This window comes from Erythrolamprus reginae, chromosome 1, assembly GCF_031021105.1.
Source record: "Erythrolamprus reginae isolate rEryReg1 chromosome 1, rEryReg1.hap1, whole genome shotgun sequence".
In the NCBI taxonomy this organism is placed as follows: domain Eukaryota; kingdom Metazoa; phylum Chordata; class Lepidosauria; order Squamata; family Dipsadidae; genus Erythrolamprus; species Erythrolamprus reginae.
Window position 1 is genome coordinate 96424427 of NC_091950.1, and position 17987 is coordinate 96442413.

Genomic DNA, 17987 nt, shown 5'->3' on the forward strand with positions numbered 1-17987 from the left:
AGGACAAGTTTAAAACAATGTCAAGTTAAATTTCAAGTGTGAGTGCTTCTTGTTAAGGAAAACTATATAGTCTCACATTCAGACCATGTTATTTATTATTAAGAAAATGTAATTTCCACTTTCCCTGGAGACTTAAAGAAAGGGGATTGAACAAGAACGTGGTTTATAAAACAATGCATAATATGGAAATTCCTCCTCCCCTTGTATTGTAAGAAAACAAATCACCTAATGAAATGTGATTTGAAAGGAAAGTCAGTGCAAACAAAATGTACTTCTCACACAGCAGATATTTATAGAACCTGCTGCCTCCAGATACAGGTGTTGTAAGACACCTAGAGTTGTTCATGTCGACAGCATACAAATAATTAAGCAAAATCTGAAAACATAGGATAGCTGATTATAGATGGCTTGAAAATGGAATTAGACAAAAAAAGAAGAGAAATGTGTTGCTGAATAAAATCTGCAGATATATGGACAGTATCAACTTATGCACAATATTAATAATGTTCCAGTGTAAATGCTAAAACGTCATATTCAAAATGGCTTCAGTCATAAATAACATAATATATATGCCTGGGAAAACCACAATGATTTTAAATATATGTAATATTTTTGCCATAATGGGATAAAAAGGGTCGTCCAAATAGTTCAATGGGGATTAGACAATACTCAGTGATCCAAAAATGTTCAATGTCTGATTGGGATAGAGGGTCAGAACAAACAGAGAAATGTAACACAAGATAACGCAGCTGATAGGGTGGCACCTAAAATGAAATGACCACTTGAAAATGATGGGAAAATAGACCAGCAGGATGAAGAATTGAAAAAGTACTTCATTTATATAATATGAATTGCATGAAGAATTCCTTCATTTATATAATATATAGATTTTGAATGGCCAAATACCACAGATACGGAAACAATGCAAGAAAAGTTTAGTTTCCTTTTTTAGTTTGAAAAAACATAGCATGGAATAAAGAAAAGAAAAAGTTTAGTTCTACTTGTTTTGTACTATATTATTGATGAACTGCAAAAGTAACTTCTGAAATTGAACACAGTTTCAATTTACCACATAAGGACACTAAAAAAGACACAGGGTAAAAGTAAAAATGACCGCTAAGTATTAATATTAGAACTGTCTTCCCCCCCCTCTCCTTCCCCCTCTCTCTCACACACATATATACATATATATATACACACATATACTGCTCAAAAAAAATAAAGGGAACACTCGAATAACACATCCTAGATCTGAATGAATGAAATGTTCTCATCGAATACTTTGTTCTATACAAAGTTGAATGTGCACAACAGCATGTGAAATTGATTGTCAATCAGTGTGTTGTTTAAGTGTTTGTTTGTTTGTTTGTTTATTTTATTTGTGTATTTTGTCCAATACACAATGAGGGTTTGAGTGGGTATATATATATATACACACACACATAGTAAAATACATGATGAAGGTTATAGAGGAGATACTCATAGTAAAATACAGTACTGTATATCTATGAAAGAATAGAAAAGAAGATATAGTAATAGAACATATCAATGAAAGAATAGAAGAAGAGATATAGGAATAGAAGAAAGGTATAGGAGATATAGGAGAACAATAGGACAGGGGACGGAAGGCACTCTAGTGCACTTGTACTCGCCCCTTATTTTTCGTTCCCTTTATTTTTCTTATCTTATCTTATCTTATCTTATCTTATTTTATCGTTCCCTTTCTTTTTTGAACAGTGTATACTTACATATACTGTACTGTATATACATATATATGTGTGTGTATCTCTCTCTCTCTCTCTACCTATCATCTACCTATCTACCTACCTACCTACCTACCCCCCCACCCATCCATCCATCCATCCATTCATGTATGTAGTTAAATTTTCAGGACAATTGAAAGAAAATTACATCTCAAGTCACACATAAAAATTTTCATAACTCATGGTCACCAGATGTAGAAATCTCTTTAATAGAGAAGTAGATTGTTTTATGGAAGATAGGATTACTATTAATTGTAAGTTGAGCCAACGAGGCAGAGAAACAAAGATTGAAAGACCAGGTTCATATTCCTATTTAGCCACAGAGTCCCTAGGTGATGTTGAGCCAGTCACACTCCTCTTGACCTTACAAGATTATTATAAGAAAATTTGGATGGTAACAGCAGTTGGTTGCTCCTGGTTTGGGCTGGTTCTTAGCGCAGGTGGTGGCAGACTCCACCCAACCAACCAAGATGCTTTTGCATATGCGAAGCTTCTTTGCATGTACAGAAGCATCATGCATGCGTGCGAGCAGGTGTGCAAACTGGTGGCAAAATATTATATAACCCACCACTGGATGGTAAGTGCTATGTATCCTTTACAGTTTCTGAAGGAACCACAGGAACATATACAGAAGTACTCCCTCAATTCAAGTTAGTCTACAGGTTTCTAGACAATAATATAGAAGTACTTTGTGATTGATTTTTTAAAAGGCTTTATTTCAACTTCTCAGTTTAAATCCATTTGATTCCCCAGTATTCTCCTAACCAAGTACTAATTGGGTCTAACCTTGTGTATTTTTAAAAAATACCAAACCCAGGATATAAATTAAATATATCTCTGTGTTCAATAGCAACTTTCCTTTAAAAACTGTGACATTGTGGTTGGACTGTCAAATTAGAACTAAGGAGTTCTGAATTCAAATCACTCAATTACCAAGAAGACAGAGTTTTGTTTAGGCTAACCTATTTTATATTATTATTATTGTAAGAAATATACAGTATATATTGTACATAGACAGATGTACATATACGTACATACATTCACACCCCCTTGAATTTATTCCAGGAAAATCAAGTGAAAAGTGCAATATAATAAATAGCATCAAGATCTATGATCAAGTCTCATCTCAAAAACAGAAGTTCCCTTAGTAATTTGGACCAATATACTCTCACAGCAAAATTCACCAGCTCAACCAACCTCATAGTATTATTACTTCAGATGGAGGAGGAAGACAAAGGGGTGCTTCTAACCATCCTTTGGTCATTTGAAAAGATAAAAGATCTTAAGATCCTGAGAACAAGTTAATTTTCTGAGATTTTCTAGCACAGCTGTTGCTGCTGCTGTTGATATTATCTCTTTTATTCATTAAACATGAAACTCAGTCAACTGAACATTTAAAAATGGTTGATATGGGTTGCTGGCAGCGTCCTAGGTATCAACCAAGTATCTCCTTAAATATATGATGTTCTGAGTTGTTATTATTATTATTATTATTATTATTATTATTATTATTATTATTATTATTATGTATTCACCAAACATGAAACTCAGTCAACTGAACGTTCAAAAATGCATCACAAATACCATTGACTGGCGCTAATGGTTGATACAGATAGTTGCCCACATACTAAGTATCAACCAAGTACCTTCTTAAGATGTACAATGTTCCAAGTAGTGCAATCTTTTGCAGTTCCACTGGTGTTATTGCAGGAAGCTACAATTTCTATTATTATTATTATTATTATTATTATTATTATTATTATTATTATCATCATCATCATCATATACAGAACCAGTGACTAGGTAACTAAATCTGTTGGAATCATTGGAATCAGACAATCCTTTTTGTTTACCTGAGCTACCTGGTTATTGTAATCAGTTTATGTTAAAGATACTGTAAAATGAAGCACTGTGATTTATCTTTAACAATCTTTTCAGCCCGGAAACCATTTCACTCTCCAGTGCACACCAATCTGGAAATGCATCTAATATCTGCAAGCCATTCTCATAAAGACAAGATGTAGATCCATAAAATAATTTAAAGCAGACACCCATTAAAAAGAAAAACCAAGTTACAATTACAGTTACAGAGGCAAACATTGAGGTACTGGCTAAATGCAACCTGTAATTTCAGAACGAAATGTCTGCTAGGCAGTTACTACTTCTATGCAATTTTAGATAAGACGGTTTAAGGTCTGACTGTACAGTATTCCCTGCTGAAGCAACGGCTAATTCCTGTCAGGCATTATCTGTTCATATCTGACATTATCTCAAATATCTGCCGTTCCTTTTAACCAGTGTTCCGTTTGCCTCCAAACCTGAAGAAGACCTCAGTATCTAAACTGAAGAATTTTCTGAAGAATGGGTAATATCTTTCTGGGGTTATGAAATGACAAGAGTGAGAAAGATTTGTAGCCAACGGCACCGGAGAGAAATACGTGGAAAGGGAAGGCCAGAGCAGCGCAAGCAGCAGTCGTATGTTACGTTTTCAGGAATACGTGTGTAACAGTGTGGGATGGAAACAGTACAGGGGGAGAAGAGGCTGTGCTCAAGAGTTCATTGAGGCAAGTGGGCGCAGAGCCATTGAAGTGTCAGTCATATTCGGAGGAAGTGAAGAAGGGGGGGTGTCTTCCTCTTCCTCTTCCCCCCAAAAAACAGGACAACCATGGTCACTATCTCTTTCTGCCCCCCCCCATTATCTCTCCTCCTCCAAAGGCTGCTTTCACTTCCTTCAAGGCCAGTTGGAAAACCCCCACCTGTTCGGAAGGAAGAGAGCGAAGACAAGATGGGTTGGCACCCACCTGCTTGTTAAACGCCTGGCGAGGCTCAAGGCTGGAGTGGCTTGAGAAAGAAAGGGGAGGTCAGCCTACTGGCCTTCTCATTCGACTATACAGCCCCCCCCCCCAAAAAAAATCTTCTACCCTCCCTACCCCCCACTCCCCGCCCAGGTGTGAATGAACTAGCAGGGAGCTGGAAATCTCCTCACGTTTTATGAGGTGGTTGAAAAGAAGCCTCATTCACCTCATCCCCTATAATAAACATCAAAGCAGTAGATAACAGGGATGGGGCGGGAACCTCTCTCTCACACACACACATATACACAATCTCTCTCTCTCTCTCTCAGCAGCCCCACAGAATAAAGGGGGAAATGATGCGGGGTGGAGAGGAACGCGGGGTGGGGAAGGTAAAATCATGGGGAAAAACAGGTTAGAAAAGAGATGGCAGAGTAATAGAGGCTGTTGCTTCCTTCCTCCTCCTCCCCCCCCCCACTTCCCACCTTTCCTGCCGCTACAGCATCTCCTTGCCCAAAGGCTTCTAACGGAGGGGGGTGGGTTGCTGAGATGGCGGCGGGGGGGGGGAGAAACTCCAGTACCTGAAACTGGGGGGCGAGGCGAGGTGCAGCCCCAAGAACGGGGAGGATCCGGTCGGGGACGTGGCTCCTTTCTCTCTCTCCGCCATTCTCCCTCTCCATGCAAGCGGGGGTGGCGGAGGGGTGGGAGGAAGAGAGGCGGAGGGGAGGCTGCTGATGCTGGCTGGCAGGCCCGGGAGGCGGGCAGGGCGAAGGGAGGGTTGGCAACCAGACGGCGATTAGTTACCGGTGGCGGCGGCGGCGGTGCTTGGCGTGGTGGCGGAGAAATGGGGGTGGGTGGGAGGGAAGAGGGTCGCCCACTGTTCGGAGCTGGCGGGCGGAGGGGGGTGGGTGGGGGGGCGAAAGAGAGGCAGGCAGAGGTGGACCACGGGCGACTGCAACAAGACGGAAGGTCGCCCCCGCTGCCAGGCTGGAATACGACAGCTCTCGCGTCCTCCCCCTCCCTCCTTCCTCTTGCCAAGAGCAGGTGAAGCTATTGCTTCCCGCGCCTCGCAAACGGATGGCCTACAAGGTTGGGGGCGGGGGGAGAAGCACCACCTGGGAAGGAGAGGCAGAAAGGTGGGAAGCTGCTGGGGGGTAGGGGGTGGAAGAGAGGAAGAACCGGGGGCAGAGAAGCAGGTGGAGTGAATTGCGCGACGCGCCCCAAGCAAAGTGAGAGGAGATCTCCTAAGCAGTGGTGATGGTGGTGGTAGTGGTGGCAGGGAAGACTACTTAGAAGAAATTGTTTTAATTGTAGGCTGCCCAGAGTCGCTTTTCAGAGAGAGATGGTGATGTGTACACAAATTAAAAGGTTCCAATGCTAAGCGCAAGAATATAATTGTTGTAAGCCGTCCTGAGTATGTGGAGAAGGCCGGCATAGAAAACTGACTAGATAGATAGATGGATGGATGATAAATAGATAGATAGATAGAGGAAGGAAGGAAGGAAGGAAGGAAGGAAGGAAGGAAGGAAGGAAGGAAGGAAGGAAGGAAGGAAGTTCTAGTCCAACTCTCTGCTTTGGCAGGAAATCCTACACCACTTCAGATAAATGATTATCCAACATCTTTCCAGTGTTGGAGCATTCACAACTTCTGGAGGCAAGTTCCATGAATTATTCTGTCAGGAATTATTTCCTTAGTTCTAAGTCGTTTCCCTCATTGATTAGTTTCCACCCATTGCTTCTTGTCCTGCGCTCAGGTATTTTTATGGCAGCCCCTGAGATTGTCATTGGGCAATGCCTCACATGTCCTCTGATATGGCTCCGCATGCCACCTGTGGCACACATGCCATAGGTTTGCCGCTCCATACAAATCTAATTAATAATAATAATCATCATCATCATCATCATCATGGATCTACACCCATCCTTACCTTTACTCATCCCTGCCCCCCCCCCAAAAGGACCAGCTCTGCTTCCATTGCTGGATTGATATTGTCTACACCAGTGTTGGCAAACCTTTTTTGGTTTGCGTGCCAAAAGGGTGTGTTGCATGTGATAGCATGCATGCATGTGCCCACATCCAATCCCTCCCCCCATGCATGCACACCCCGCATGCTGCACCTGCGCACAATCTTTCCCTTCCCCATGGATGCACACAGGCCTTGCTGAAGCCTGGGGTGGTGAAAAAAACCCCAAATGGGCAAACCAGAAGTTCAGAAAAATGGACCTCTTGTTGCCTGTTGTGCTATTTTCCACACTCCAGAGCCTTCTGGGAAGCTTCCTGAAGCCCCGGAGTGCGAAAAACAGCAAACCAGCAAACTGGAAGTTCATTTTCCAAACTTCCATTTTCCTGCTGGGCTATTTTTCACACTCTGGGGCTTTAGGCAAGCTTCTCGGAAGCCTCTGGAGGGGAGAACAGCCTTCCCCAAGGTTGAAAAACAACTGGCTAATGCGCGTATGCGCGTTGGAGCTCACATAGGTTCACCATCATGGGCCTAAACCCATCCTTACCTTTACTGCCTATGCCTCAATAAATAAACGAACAAGTATAATTTTTTTACTAATATCTTTAATTGGCTTCTTTCAGGGAGTCTGATGTTTAGACTGGATTTGGCATTTTTATCCACTTCCTGAGTCCTTCCCAGGGACCTGGGATAGGCAGATGCTGTTGTTTGATAGTCTTCATCACAAGATATCATCACAAGTTGAAAACTATTCCAAGTAAGACCGTGTCTTTGAGGTTGACTGAAGGTGATTTCATCAATGCCAATGGTGTTCAAGAGGTGCTCCAAATGTTTTGGAATTGCACCCAAAGCACCTATTACTATATTCATTTTCTTTGGCCAGCATCATTCTACTTCTATGTGCAGGCCTTCGTATTTTGTGATTTTCTCCAGTTCTTCCTCTTTTCTTTTGCTGTCTCCAAGGTATTATAATGTTCTCTGTGCAGACTTTTTTGTCTTTCTCACCAATAGTTAAGTCAGAGTATGTGACAGATGTTAATATTATTACAAGTTTCCCAAGTGGTTAATATAATCCATTTCTCCTAACATCTCCTGCAAATGATCTTAGCCTCTAAAAGCTACACTAAATGCATTTATTTCAAGCTAAACCTACTCTGAAAATCATAAAGAAACTATCTGAAGTGCTAATGCACTTTTAAATTCCTTTATGCACACATCTTATGGCTTTAATATCAATGTAACAGTGGCCTCATCATTTGAGGCTTCTGGAGTCATTTGACATTTTAAGAACACATGACTGTGTTTGATGGACAATCTTTATTCATTCACGAAATGGAAGCCATAGCAAACTTATAACTAAGAAGCAGTAATTTACCATTTCTTAGCCCTGGATTCTTCTTTTCACCTTTGTTCTTTGTCTAGGCATGTGGGCACAATTCCAACAGTACACCAAGCTACACCCATTCATCATTTTCATTATTTTAAGAAAGGTTATGTGGCTCAGAAGCATTGTTGGAAATAAAACTACAGGTAGTTCTTGACTTATGATCACAATTGAGCCCAACTGTTTTGTTGCTAAATGAAACATTTGTTAAGTGAATTTCTCCAAAATGTACGACCTTTCTTGCCCCAGTTGTTAAGTGAATCACTGCAATTGTTAAGTTAGTAACATAGTTTTTAAGTGAAGCTAGTGTCCCCATTGACATTGCTTGCAAGGTTGGAAAAGGTGACCACATGTCCCCAGAATACGGCAAATGTCATAGTCAGTTGCCAAGTGTCTGAATTTTGATCATGTGACCACGGGGATGCTGCAACAGTTGTGTGAAAAATGGCCATAAGTCACTCTTTTCATTGCCAATGTAACTTTGAACGGTAACTAAATGAACTGTTGTAAGTCAAGGACTACCTGTACCACTGGACACTGAATCTTTGTAGCCAAGTTCCACATTTTTCTTAAAAAGATTTTTAAATGTTTGAGGTCAAATGAGTGACTTTATCAAAGGACGTGACGCTGGCTACATTTATCCCCCTGAGTGCCATGCAGGGGTTGGTTCTACTTCCCTTCCCTACCAGTTTGCATCGCGAGGGAAGTGCACGTTTGGCATGCACATCCATTTGTGCAGATTGAGCCGGGGTGGCGCAGCAGATAGAGTGCTATACTGCAGGCCACTGAAGCTGACTGCAGATCTGTAGGTCAGCGGTTCAAATCTCACCACCGGCTCAAGGTTGACTCAACCTTCCATCCTTCCGAGGTGGGTAAAATAAAGATCCAGATTGTGGGGGCAATATGCTGGCTCTGTTAAAAAAGAATGATTGCTTACATGTTGTAAGCCACCCTGAGTCTAAGGAGAAGGGCGGCATAAAATCAAACAGATAAATAAATTTATCAAAAGATGTGTTTCTGGCTACATTTATGCTTCTGAGTGCCCTGCAGGGGTAGGCTCTACTTACCTTCTCCACTGGTTCGCATCGCGAGGGAAGTGTGTCACGCTGTGTATTGCCAGCCCCAGAGACATTCAGAGACATTCAGTAATTAAATAGTTAACTCTGTGTATGTTAATCTAGCTCCGCCCATTATGATGTAAAATCCTGTCTAGATAGCCAGCATCACTTCCTTTCTTCTCCGTGAAGAAGAAGAATCTCCATCTTTCTTTTAACTCTCTAGCAATGTAGACGTACAGCAAAAGCCTGGGACCAGGCATAGCAATTTATTGTTTTTCATTAATAAAATGAACTTCGTTTTGAAGCCGTTTTCGTAACTTTATCCGTCACCTCCAGATTTGATTCATCATAGCTCACGTGGGCTGTGATTTATCTACAATAATCAGACAAAGTGCACGTTTTGCGTACATGTCCACTTGTGTAAATTAGCTGCAGCGCATGCTCAGTAGTTGACTTCAAGCTCTTCCACATTGGTAAAAAGAAAATTAGCACGAAAAACAGCTGCGAGTTGATCCGCTGTGCTTCGGAAGAAGCAATAAAGGTCTGTATAAACCCGGAGGCAGGAAGGCGGCCCAGATAGAAAGGAGCCTGCGCCCACAGAGAACCAGATCTGCATGCACAGAAGAAAGCACAGAACCCCTCCCCCAAAATATGGCAGTGCCCACCGACTGACACTGACCAAACCGGGTCAGAGATGTCTCCAGTGGGTTGCTACCGGTTCAGGTGAACCAGTCCAAACTGAGAGGACTTCGTAGATGACACCAAGCTGGCGGGATCGGCCAACACTCCAGAGGATAGGCACAGGATACAGAAAGATCTGGACAGACTTGTACAGTGGGCCGAAACGAACAAAATGAAGTTCAATGTAGAGAAAAGTAAAATCCTGCACCTAGGCAACCCCCCCCCCCCAAACATCCATACAAACTGGGCGAAAGCACACTCACCATAAGTTACTGTGAAAGGGATCTTGGAGTCTTGGTGGATAACCAGCTAAACATGGGCCAGCAATGTGCAGCAGCGGCTAAAAAAGCCAACACAATCCTAAGCTGCATGAACAGGGGAATACACTCCAATATACCGCTCTATAAGGCCCTGGTCAGACCGCACCTGGAGTATTGCATCCAGTTCTGGTCACCACACTTCAGAAGAGATAGAGACTCTGGAAAGGGTGCAGAAAAGAGCAACTAAAATGATAAAGACTAGAGACCAGGCCATACGAGGAAAGGTTGCTGGAACTGGGCATGGATTGTCTAGTAAAAAGAAGGGCTAGGGGGGACATGATAGCTGTATACAGGTACTTAAGAGGTTGCCACAGAGGGGAGGGGGTCACACTATTTTCCAGGGCACCAGAGGGCTGGACGAGGAAGCTGACCAAGGAAAGATTCAACCTGGAGATAAGGAAGAACTTCTTGACGGTGAGAGCGATTAACCAGTGGAACGGCCTGCCAGCGGTGGTTGTCAACTCCCCAACTTTGGACATTTTCAAGAGGAGATTGGACTGCCATTAGACTGGGGTGCTGTAGGGTTTCCTGCTTAAGTAGGGGATTGGACTTGATGACCTTTTTGAAAGGTCCCTTTCAAGTCTAATAATAAATAAATAAAGAATTCACCTCTGCTACCATGTTGGACCATATACAATATTTCAACTTTTATTTAACATATTACCTTCTCCTGGAACATATGTTTTGATTTCTGGCTAGCTGATTTACTTATTGGAATTACCAACAATTTAAAAGCTTATGAAGTTTAGAGTCATTATTCTTTGACTTTTACGAATCCAGCAAGCAATTTAAAAAAGCGTTGAAAATTATTCCAAAACCTTGACTGGTCATGGTAATTTCTTTGCAAATATTTGGTCCATTGCTAATTATTTCAGGACAGTTAAGAAAGGTGGTTACTCTTGAAAGTCTAACTTAAAAATAATAATTCTGGGATTCCTTTAATAATTTTTTTCATAAAAAGATAAATGCAGTAAGAATGTAAAAAATAATCCAAGCTTCCAGCTATTTTTAAAATAGCTGGAAGAGTATGAGTTTGGGCATTCTTCAAAACGATAGCTCACCATAGCAGCTGCAAAGCAACTTAATTGCATGGTATAATCTGAAGAATTTAGTATTTAGTACTGTTCAAAAGATGGTAAACAAAGTTGGATGATGGATATCATGAATACTTGGGAAAAAACAAAGTGATTAGTCAAGACAACGCAATCTTTAATTTCGGAGCGTTTTTTAAAAACAGGTCATTCAAGCTACTTCTAGCAGTGAAAAGCATTCTTACGTAAACTATATTGTGTTCTCAGTTATCCATTTCTTTCATTTCCCACAGTTCGAATTTCAGTTCAAATACAAATTCCATTTGAGATACTTCCTCCTCTATTCTTTACGTTTGTGTTTCTCAATCTTGGCAATTGTAAGATGTGGGGGCTTCAACCCCAGAATTCTTCAATCAACATGATGGCAGGGGAATTCTGGGAGTTGAAGTCTACATATATTAATTAAGTTGTTAAGGTTCAGAAACAATGATGTAAGCTATAACCTTTGAGTAATTTAGAGATTAGGAAGATTTCTTGCCCTTCATGGAACCCGTCGGGCACAGGTACTGATTGTGATGTCACTTAAGTAAGCATTAGAGATTGGGCAAATTTAACAGACAAAAACAATCCTTCTTAAGCTGCTTATGCCTTAAATTCCCACAGCAGGACAACTGGCCCAATTTTGGAAGAAGAGGGGGAAGCATACAAATCTAAATAAAAAATAAAAATAAAAATAATAATAATAATAATAACAGCAACAACAACAACAACAATAATGGTTTCTAAGAAGTGACGAGGGGTCCCTTAGTTTGGTACTGTTTATTGACAATAAATACAAAACAACATCGAATTATCCATCGAAGTCATTGTAGAGAATAAAACACCTATAATACAGTTAAATGTACAACATCTGTAAAAAGTGACAAAACATTTTGAGCCGAAACTGAACCTTTAAATTTATATTGTAGAACATGCATCTCTTTCCAAGTACAGTGGTACCTCGAGATACGAGTTTAATTCGTTCCGGACCTGGGCTCTTAAGTCGAGCAGCTCTTATCTCGAACGACTTTTCCCCATAGGAATTAATGTAAATAATTTTAATTGGTTCCAGCCCTCAAAAAACTCACAAAGTTAGTCTAAATTATGCAGAAAGACATGTTTTTAATGAAGAAATGTACATGTACATATAAATGAATAATGAAGTTTCTTTCACTTAACTTGTAAACTTTCTTAAACTTTTAAATTTACATATGTTCAACTTCTCTGCCACCCAATCCTGTAGGACAGAGGTCCCCAACCCTTTTTGCACCAGGGACCGGCTTTAAGCGATCAAGAGAGGAATGGGTGAATGAATGGACGGAGGGTGGGAAGGAAGGAAGGAAAGAGGGAAGGGACAGGAACAGAGGAAGGAAGCAAGGAAACTTATGAAAGGGGAGAGTAAGAGAGGAATGAGTGAAGGGAGGGAGGGAGGGAAGAAGGTGGGAAGGAGAAAGAAAAGAAGAAATAGAGGAAGGGAAGGTAAAAGAGAGAAAGAAAAAGAGCAAGAAAGAAAGCTGCAAGCCCCCCCCCGAGCCCCCCAGGCCGGCTGCAACCTTTTAAAACACGCGCGCCGCTTCGCAGCTGTCTCCTGAAGCCGAACGCGGAAGTTAGCGTTTGGCTTCAGGAGACAGCTCCTTGGCGCTTGTATCTCGAATTTGGGCTTGTAAGTAGAACAAAAATATCTCTCCCCTCCCAGCTCTTATCTCGAGTTGCTCTTAAGTAGAGCAGCTCTTATGTCGGGGTTCCACTGTAGTTGTAAGAAACAGGAATATATTTTGATGAGACAGGGCATCAAATAATGCAGTTTAATTATCCTCTATAAAAGTCAGAGATGATATTTTAGCAATTAATAATAGCAATGTGAGGTCAGAGGATATATTTTGACCTATGCAAATTTATCCAAGGATTATAGTGGATAAATAATATTAAAATGATTTTTAAAATATCCATCAGTTGTGTCTCCGAACTGATGGACTCCATTTTGCCAGGATTGTCTATAGTAACTGTTTGAGTTATTGTAAACTCTTGTTTGGGTCATTAGTATTTAGATATATATACAGCTTCAGGGTGCTTTGCAGCCCTCTCTCAGCGGTTTATAGAGAGTAAGCATATTGCCCCTAGCAATCTGGGCCCTCATTTTAACGACCTTGGAAGGATGGAAGGCTGAGTCAACCTTGAGTCTACTGAGATTCGATCTGCCAAACTGCTGGCAGCCGGTGATCAGCAGAAGCAGCTTGCAGTACTGCACTCTAACCACTGCGCCACCAAGGCTCTCTAATTATACAGTATATATATTAGGTCATCGTGATATCTAACTATGGCTTTGATTATTGCATTTTATTTTTCCAAGTATAAGGGCCTTCTCCAGTTATTCTTGCCTTTACATTCTGTATTCAAAATACTAAGTTTTAGTCTCATTATTAGTGTTTCCAATGAGCAGATTTTACTTCATCTAGCATTATTTTATTTCTGGCAATCCAAATCAATTATTTTTCCCCAGCACAGTACATTTTTCTTCATTAGGCCTTTCTGATAATCCATCTTTTACAAATGTATTAAAACTGGTATCTCTGCATGTCAAAGTTTGTCAACCTGCTAAGAGTAGCAGCTACCTATTTCATGGCAACAGTCACTAGCTCTCTGAATTTTGAGCCTAGGGGGGAAAAATTACTTACTCTTTCAATTTCTTCTCTACAGTATTGCCATTGAGTCAGCATTACTTGACCTATTCTTAAATTTTTCATTTTTGTTTAATGTTCAGCAGCTGATTGGCTTTTCCACTCTCATTTCATCTTCAATAATCAAAGAGGAATTGTCAAATTAATTGAATTAAAGTGACAAGGTTTACAACCTTGGTACACTTTCTCAAATTTGAAATATTTTGTTGCTCTATATTTTAGTTGCGGCTTCTTGGTTATCATACAGATTCTTCAATAGGCAACTGAGGTGCCTCAATATACCAGTTTTTAAGGGGTATGGACCTTGTGCTGTATTCTACAGAGACAAAAGCAGTAGCATAATCAATATAGTAAAAATTAATATCTTTTTGGAATTCCCCTCTTCAATTATGCACTGACTATTAGACAGAGCAACTCTCCTCATGTATCTTTTAACTCTTACGCTGCAATGTATTTTGGCCCAAAACTCCCAAATTTATAATTAATATTCCTAAGCGCAGCTGAGAAATGTTGTTCCTACTGTGAAAAGTCTCTTAAAAACTCTCTGCTAACAAGACTGAAATGGGGGATACCACTCACATGGTTCCAGATCCATGTGCCATTTTCATATTTTCAATAATAAATATCTTTCTTTTCTTCATTACTGTGATACTGTAGGAGGCAATAATCCTGCTAAAGCTACACTAAAAATAAATATGCAGAATTTTTTAAGGAATTGTGATGTTTCTGACCAATGAAGTGGGAGCTGGCTGGGGAATTCTGGGCGTTGAAGTCCACAATCAGTCTTAAAGCAACTAAGGTTGAAAAACATTGTGTATGACATATAGGCTTTCATAAGCAATTTATTCGCAACGAGAAATAATGACAAAATCAGAATAGATAAGACCTTACAGTTTCCCAACATCACAGTAATTCCATACAAATCAGCATAAAATTGTGTCAATCCATTCCACAAAATCCTTAAAGAGAAAGAGGAATTTCATGGCAAAATTCCAGAGGTCAAAAACTCTTCCTAAGCCAAACAGAACTTTGAAGGAGCTCACTTAGGATAGAGAGGTTCACAATTTATTCAATTCTGACAAGTTATGGAGGAAGACAAGAAACTACACAAGTCAGTGAAGCTGTACATTTTCATCTCAAGAAATCTTACTCAGAAAATTACCTGCTTTTGCTTTCAAATACGTTTTGTTTTTCAACCACAAGAGGTAGAAACATGCTTTAGAATACAGGTCTTCAAACTTAGCAACTGTAATAAGACTTGCGGACTTCAACTCCGAGAATTCTCCAACCAGCTAGTCCACAAGTCTTAAAGTTGCCACATTTGACCAAGATTGTATATATATATATAAGTTGAATACTGTGACTAATACTATTCTTATGTTTTTGAAATCTATTGTTCTTTTCATAGCAAAATTACAGTCATGTGAAAAGGAAAGTTCAGTAGTCCCTGACTTACAACAGTTCAGTGACCAAAGTTACAATGGCACTGGAAAAAAATAACTTATTTTAACAGTTATGACTGTTAACGTCCCCATGGTCACATGATCAAAATTTGGACGGTTGGCAACTGACTCATAATTGTAACAGACAGAGTTTCCCAGGGTCAAGCAATCACCATTTGGGACCTTTTGACAGACAAAGTCAATGGGGAAACCAGATTTGCTTAACAACTGTTACGAGTCTTCGGAGAGGGACGGCATACAAATCTAATAAATATAAATAATAATAACAGCAAGTAATTTGTAAAATGAGGCAAAACTAGCTTAACAAATGTCTCACTCGACAACAGAAATTTGGGGTCAATTGTGATCGTACATTGAGGACCACCTTTGAATTATATTGTTTTACCCATCCGGACATAGCAAAAATCATCTGGTCTTTAGCATTTCTTAAAAGTTGGTAAAGCATATCAGCACAAATATCTCGTATCAACAGTCAAGTCAAGCAGAGCAGTGGAGGGATGATTAGGGCTTGTTTTGCATCCCTCAAGACTTGGTGTCAGCCTCTACACTGCCTGCTTGCTTTGGCTGCCAAAGAAACAGGGTGTGGAGGGAAGGTTAGGTATTTGGGAATGGGTGGGGGAAACTGCACTGGAGATATCTCTTCTTGTATTTGATTAGGGGCTTATGGAAGAAAGTTTTCGTCGTGTAGGGCCAGGCTACATGGACATGTTTACAGCCTGCTCAAGGTCGACGGCTTCGACACACCAGATGTGGAAGCTCAAGCGACCGGTGCACCCACCTGACATCTTGGGACATTGGGATTGGATGATTGCCCAGGGGGGTTATGAGGGGAAGGTTTTAGGATTATTTGTATATGCATTTACACGCCTTTTGCCTCAGATCTTGCTCTTGTTTTCTCATTATCAGTTCTCATCTAGTAAAAGTACTCTTCTCTATCAACATGGAGTTGGGGTCTTTTTTCCCTGGACTTTGAATAGAAGCACACCTGACATTCGGGCACTTTGTAGTCATTGAGTTGACTTTCAAGTCCTCCGTATACCAAAAAACTCCAGAATCAAATGTGGGACCATATGTCCAAAGCTTGGCTGACATTGGATCATGCAACAGAACAATGATCCTAAGCTCACCAGCAAATCTACAACAGATTGGCTGAAAAAGAAAATAATCAATGTATTACAATGACCTAATCAAAGTGCAGATCTCAACTTGATTGAAATGCTGTGGCGGGGCCTCAAGAGAGCTGCGCATAAACAAATCCACACAACCTCAATGAACTGAAGCAATGTTGTAAAGAAGAGTGGGCCAACATTCTAACAACAATGTGAAATTGATATTGCTGTTAAAGGTGGTTCCACAAACTATTGAATTATAGGGTGAACTTAGCTTTTCACACATAGCTTAACTTGGGCTTTCTTTTTGTAAAATAAATGATGACATGGTATAATATGTCATGTGTTGTTGTTCATCTGAAGTTGCCTATTTTTAAGAACTACTAAAGATCAGGTGATTTTTACTATGTCCTAATGCGTAAAACCATAGAAATATAATTTCTATATTTCTATTATTTCTATATAAATATTTATATTTATATAAAGCGGATATACTTTCTTTTTCACATGACTGTAGGTGTTCAGTATAACATTTTTGTTCCAGAATAGTACACTTGGAATATAAACACTATTTTACTATTTTTAGTACCTTCAAATTGGTCACTGTTATTCCAATACTGTACCTTTATAGAAGCAATAAATTCTATAAAATATTTTTATAGATGTTGATTCATCTATATTATCAGCTGTATACATTTTTAGTGGTTGCATGGAGTGTTTAAATGGAATTACAATGAGCACCATGAAATATTTTGCATGGTTCATCTAAGTTCTTCCTAATAAACAATGACAACAGAAGAAGTAAGGATGTGCTAAATGAAGCAAAAAAAGGATATACTATCTGCAGTACCTTGAATAAACTTGCAAATGAGCAAGTCTTCACTCCAGATTTTCCTTAATCAATTCCCTAATCTCAAGAAAGGCACGTATTTGTTCACTGAGGTTGTGTTTATTGACAAAATTTGTTCACTTCCTCTTTCATAAGAGATTTAAAGTCCTTGTGCATTGTGCATTCAATATGCTCAACAAATGAAATTGCTGTTCGGTGTTGTGATTCTCCATACAAAAATACTTCCCTATTACTCCATTAGCCATTCTGTGACATTATTTTTGTCTCGTCAGTTTCCAAATTCAGTCTGGGAAAAAAAGAGAGAAATCCAGGGTCATTTAGCAGTTTGCTCACAAGCTGAGAATGTAAGCAGAGAATACAATGAAAACATATTTATCTACATATATTTATCACTATCCTGTAGAAAAACTGTTCTCCAAACCAATTTGTTCATTTATGGGAAGAACTCACCAGCTGAAAACTATATACAGTTGACTGTATCTGAGGTCAATTCTCTTTATTTCAGGATTATATATTTACAAATTCACAAACTATATTTGTTACTATAAAATCAATAGGGTACCTGCAGCGCTTTCATTTGTGACTTTGCAGAGGGGTCAAAAAATGAGTCATGCAATGCACAAGTTCCCAAGTAAGGTTTCAGTATTTGTTCATTTAGTGTTTGCAATGACTTTATAAAACACAACTGCAGGTATAGTCCTCATTTGAAATTACCACAGAGATGAATGGGAGGACTTATGACCATTCTTCCTAGTTGCATCCATTGCAAGAGGTCACATGATTGTGATTTGGGCACTTGGCAAATGCTGGCTAACTATTGCAATGGTTACAATGGCCGATAGTCACATGATTACAATT

General features: G+C 39.9%; 2 protein-coding genes across 2 annotated transcripts in view; both read right to left on the minus strand.

Annotated features, from left to right (window-relative positions):
- Positions 1 to 5580, minus strand: part of MAPK8IP1 (mitogen-activated protein kinase 8 interacting protein 1) — an 89467-nt gene extending 83887 nt beyond the window's left edge. The window contains exon 1 of the mRNA XM_070760469.1: positions 5137 to 5580. Within this exon, the coding sequence (XP_070616570.1) occupies positions 5137 to 5222 (86 nt within the window). The 5' untranslated portion in view covers positions 5223 to 5580. The remainder of the gene's footprint in view (positions 1 to 5136) is intronic.
- An 8185-nt stretch (positions 5581 to 13765) lies between these two features.
- Positions 13766 to 17987, minus strand: part of CRY2 (cryptochrome circadian regulator 2) — a 43097-nt gene continuing 38875 nt past the window's right edge. Inside the window, exon 12 of the mRNA XM_070760535.1 lies at positions 13766 to 17415. Coding sequence (XP_070616636.1) covers positions 17398 to 17415 — 18 coding nt within the window. The 3' untranslated portion in view covers positions 13766 to 17397. The remainder of the gene's footprint in view (positions 17416 to 17987) is intronic.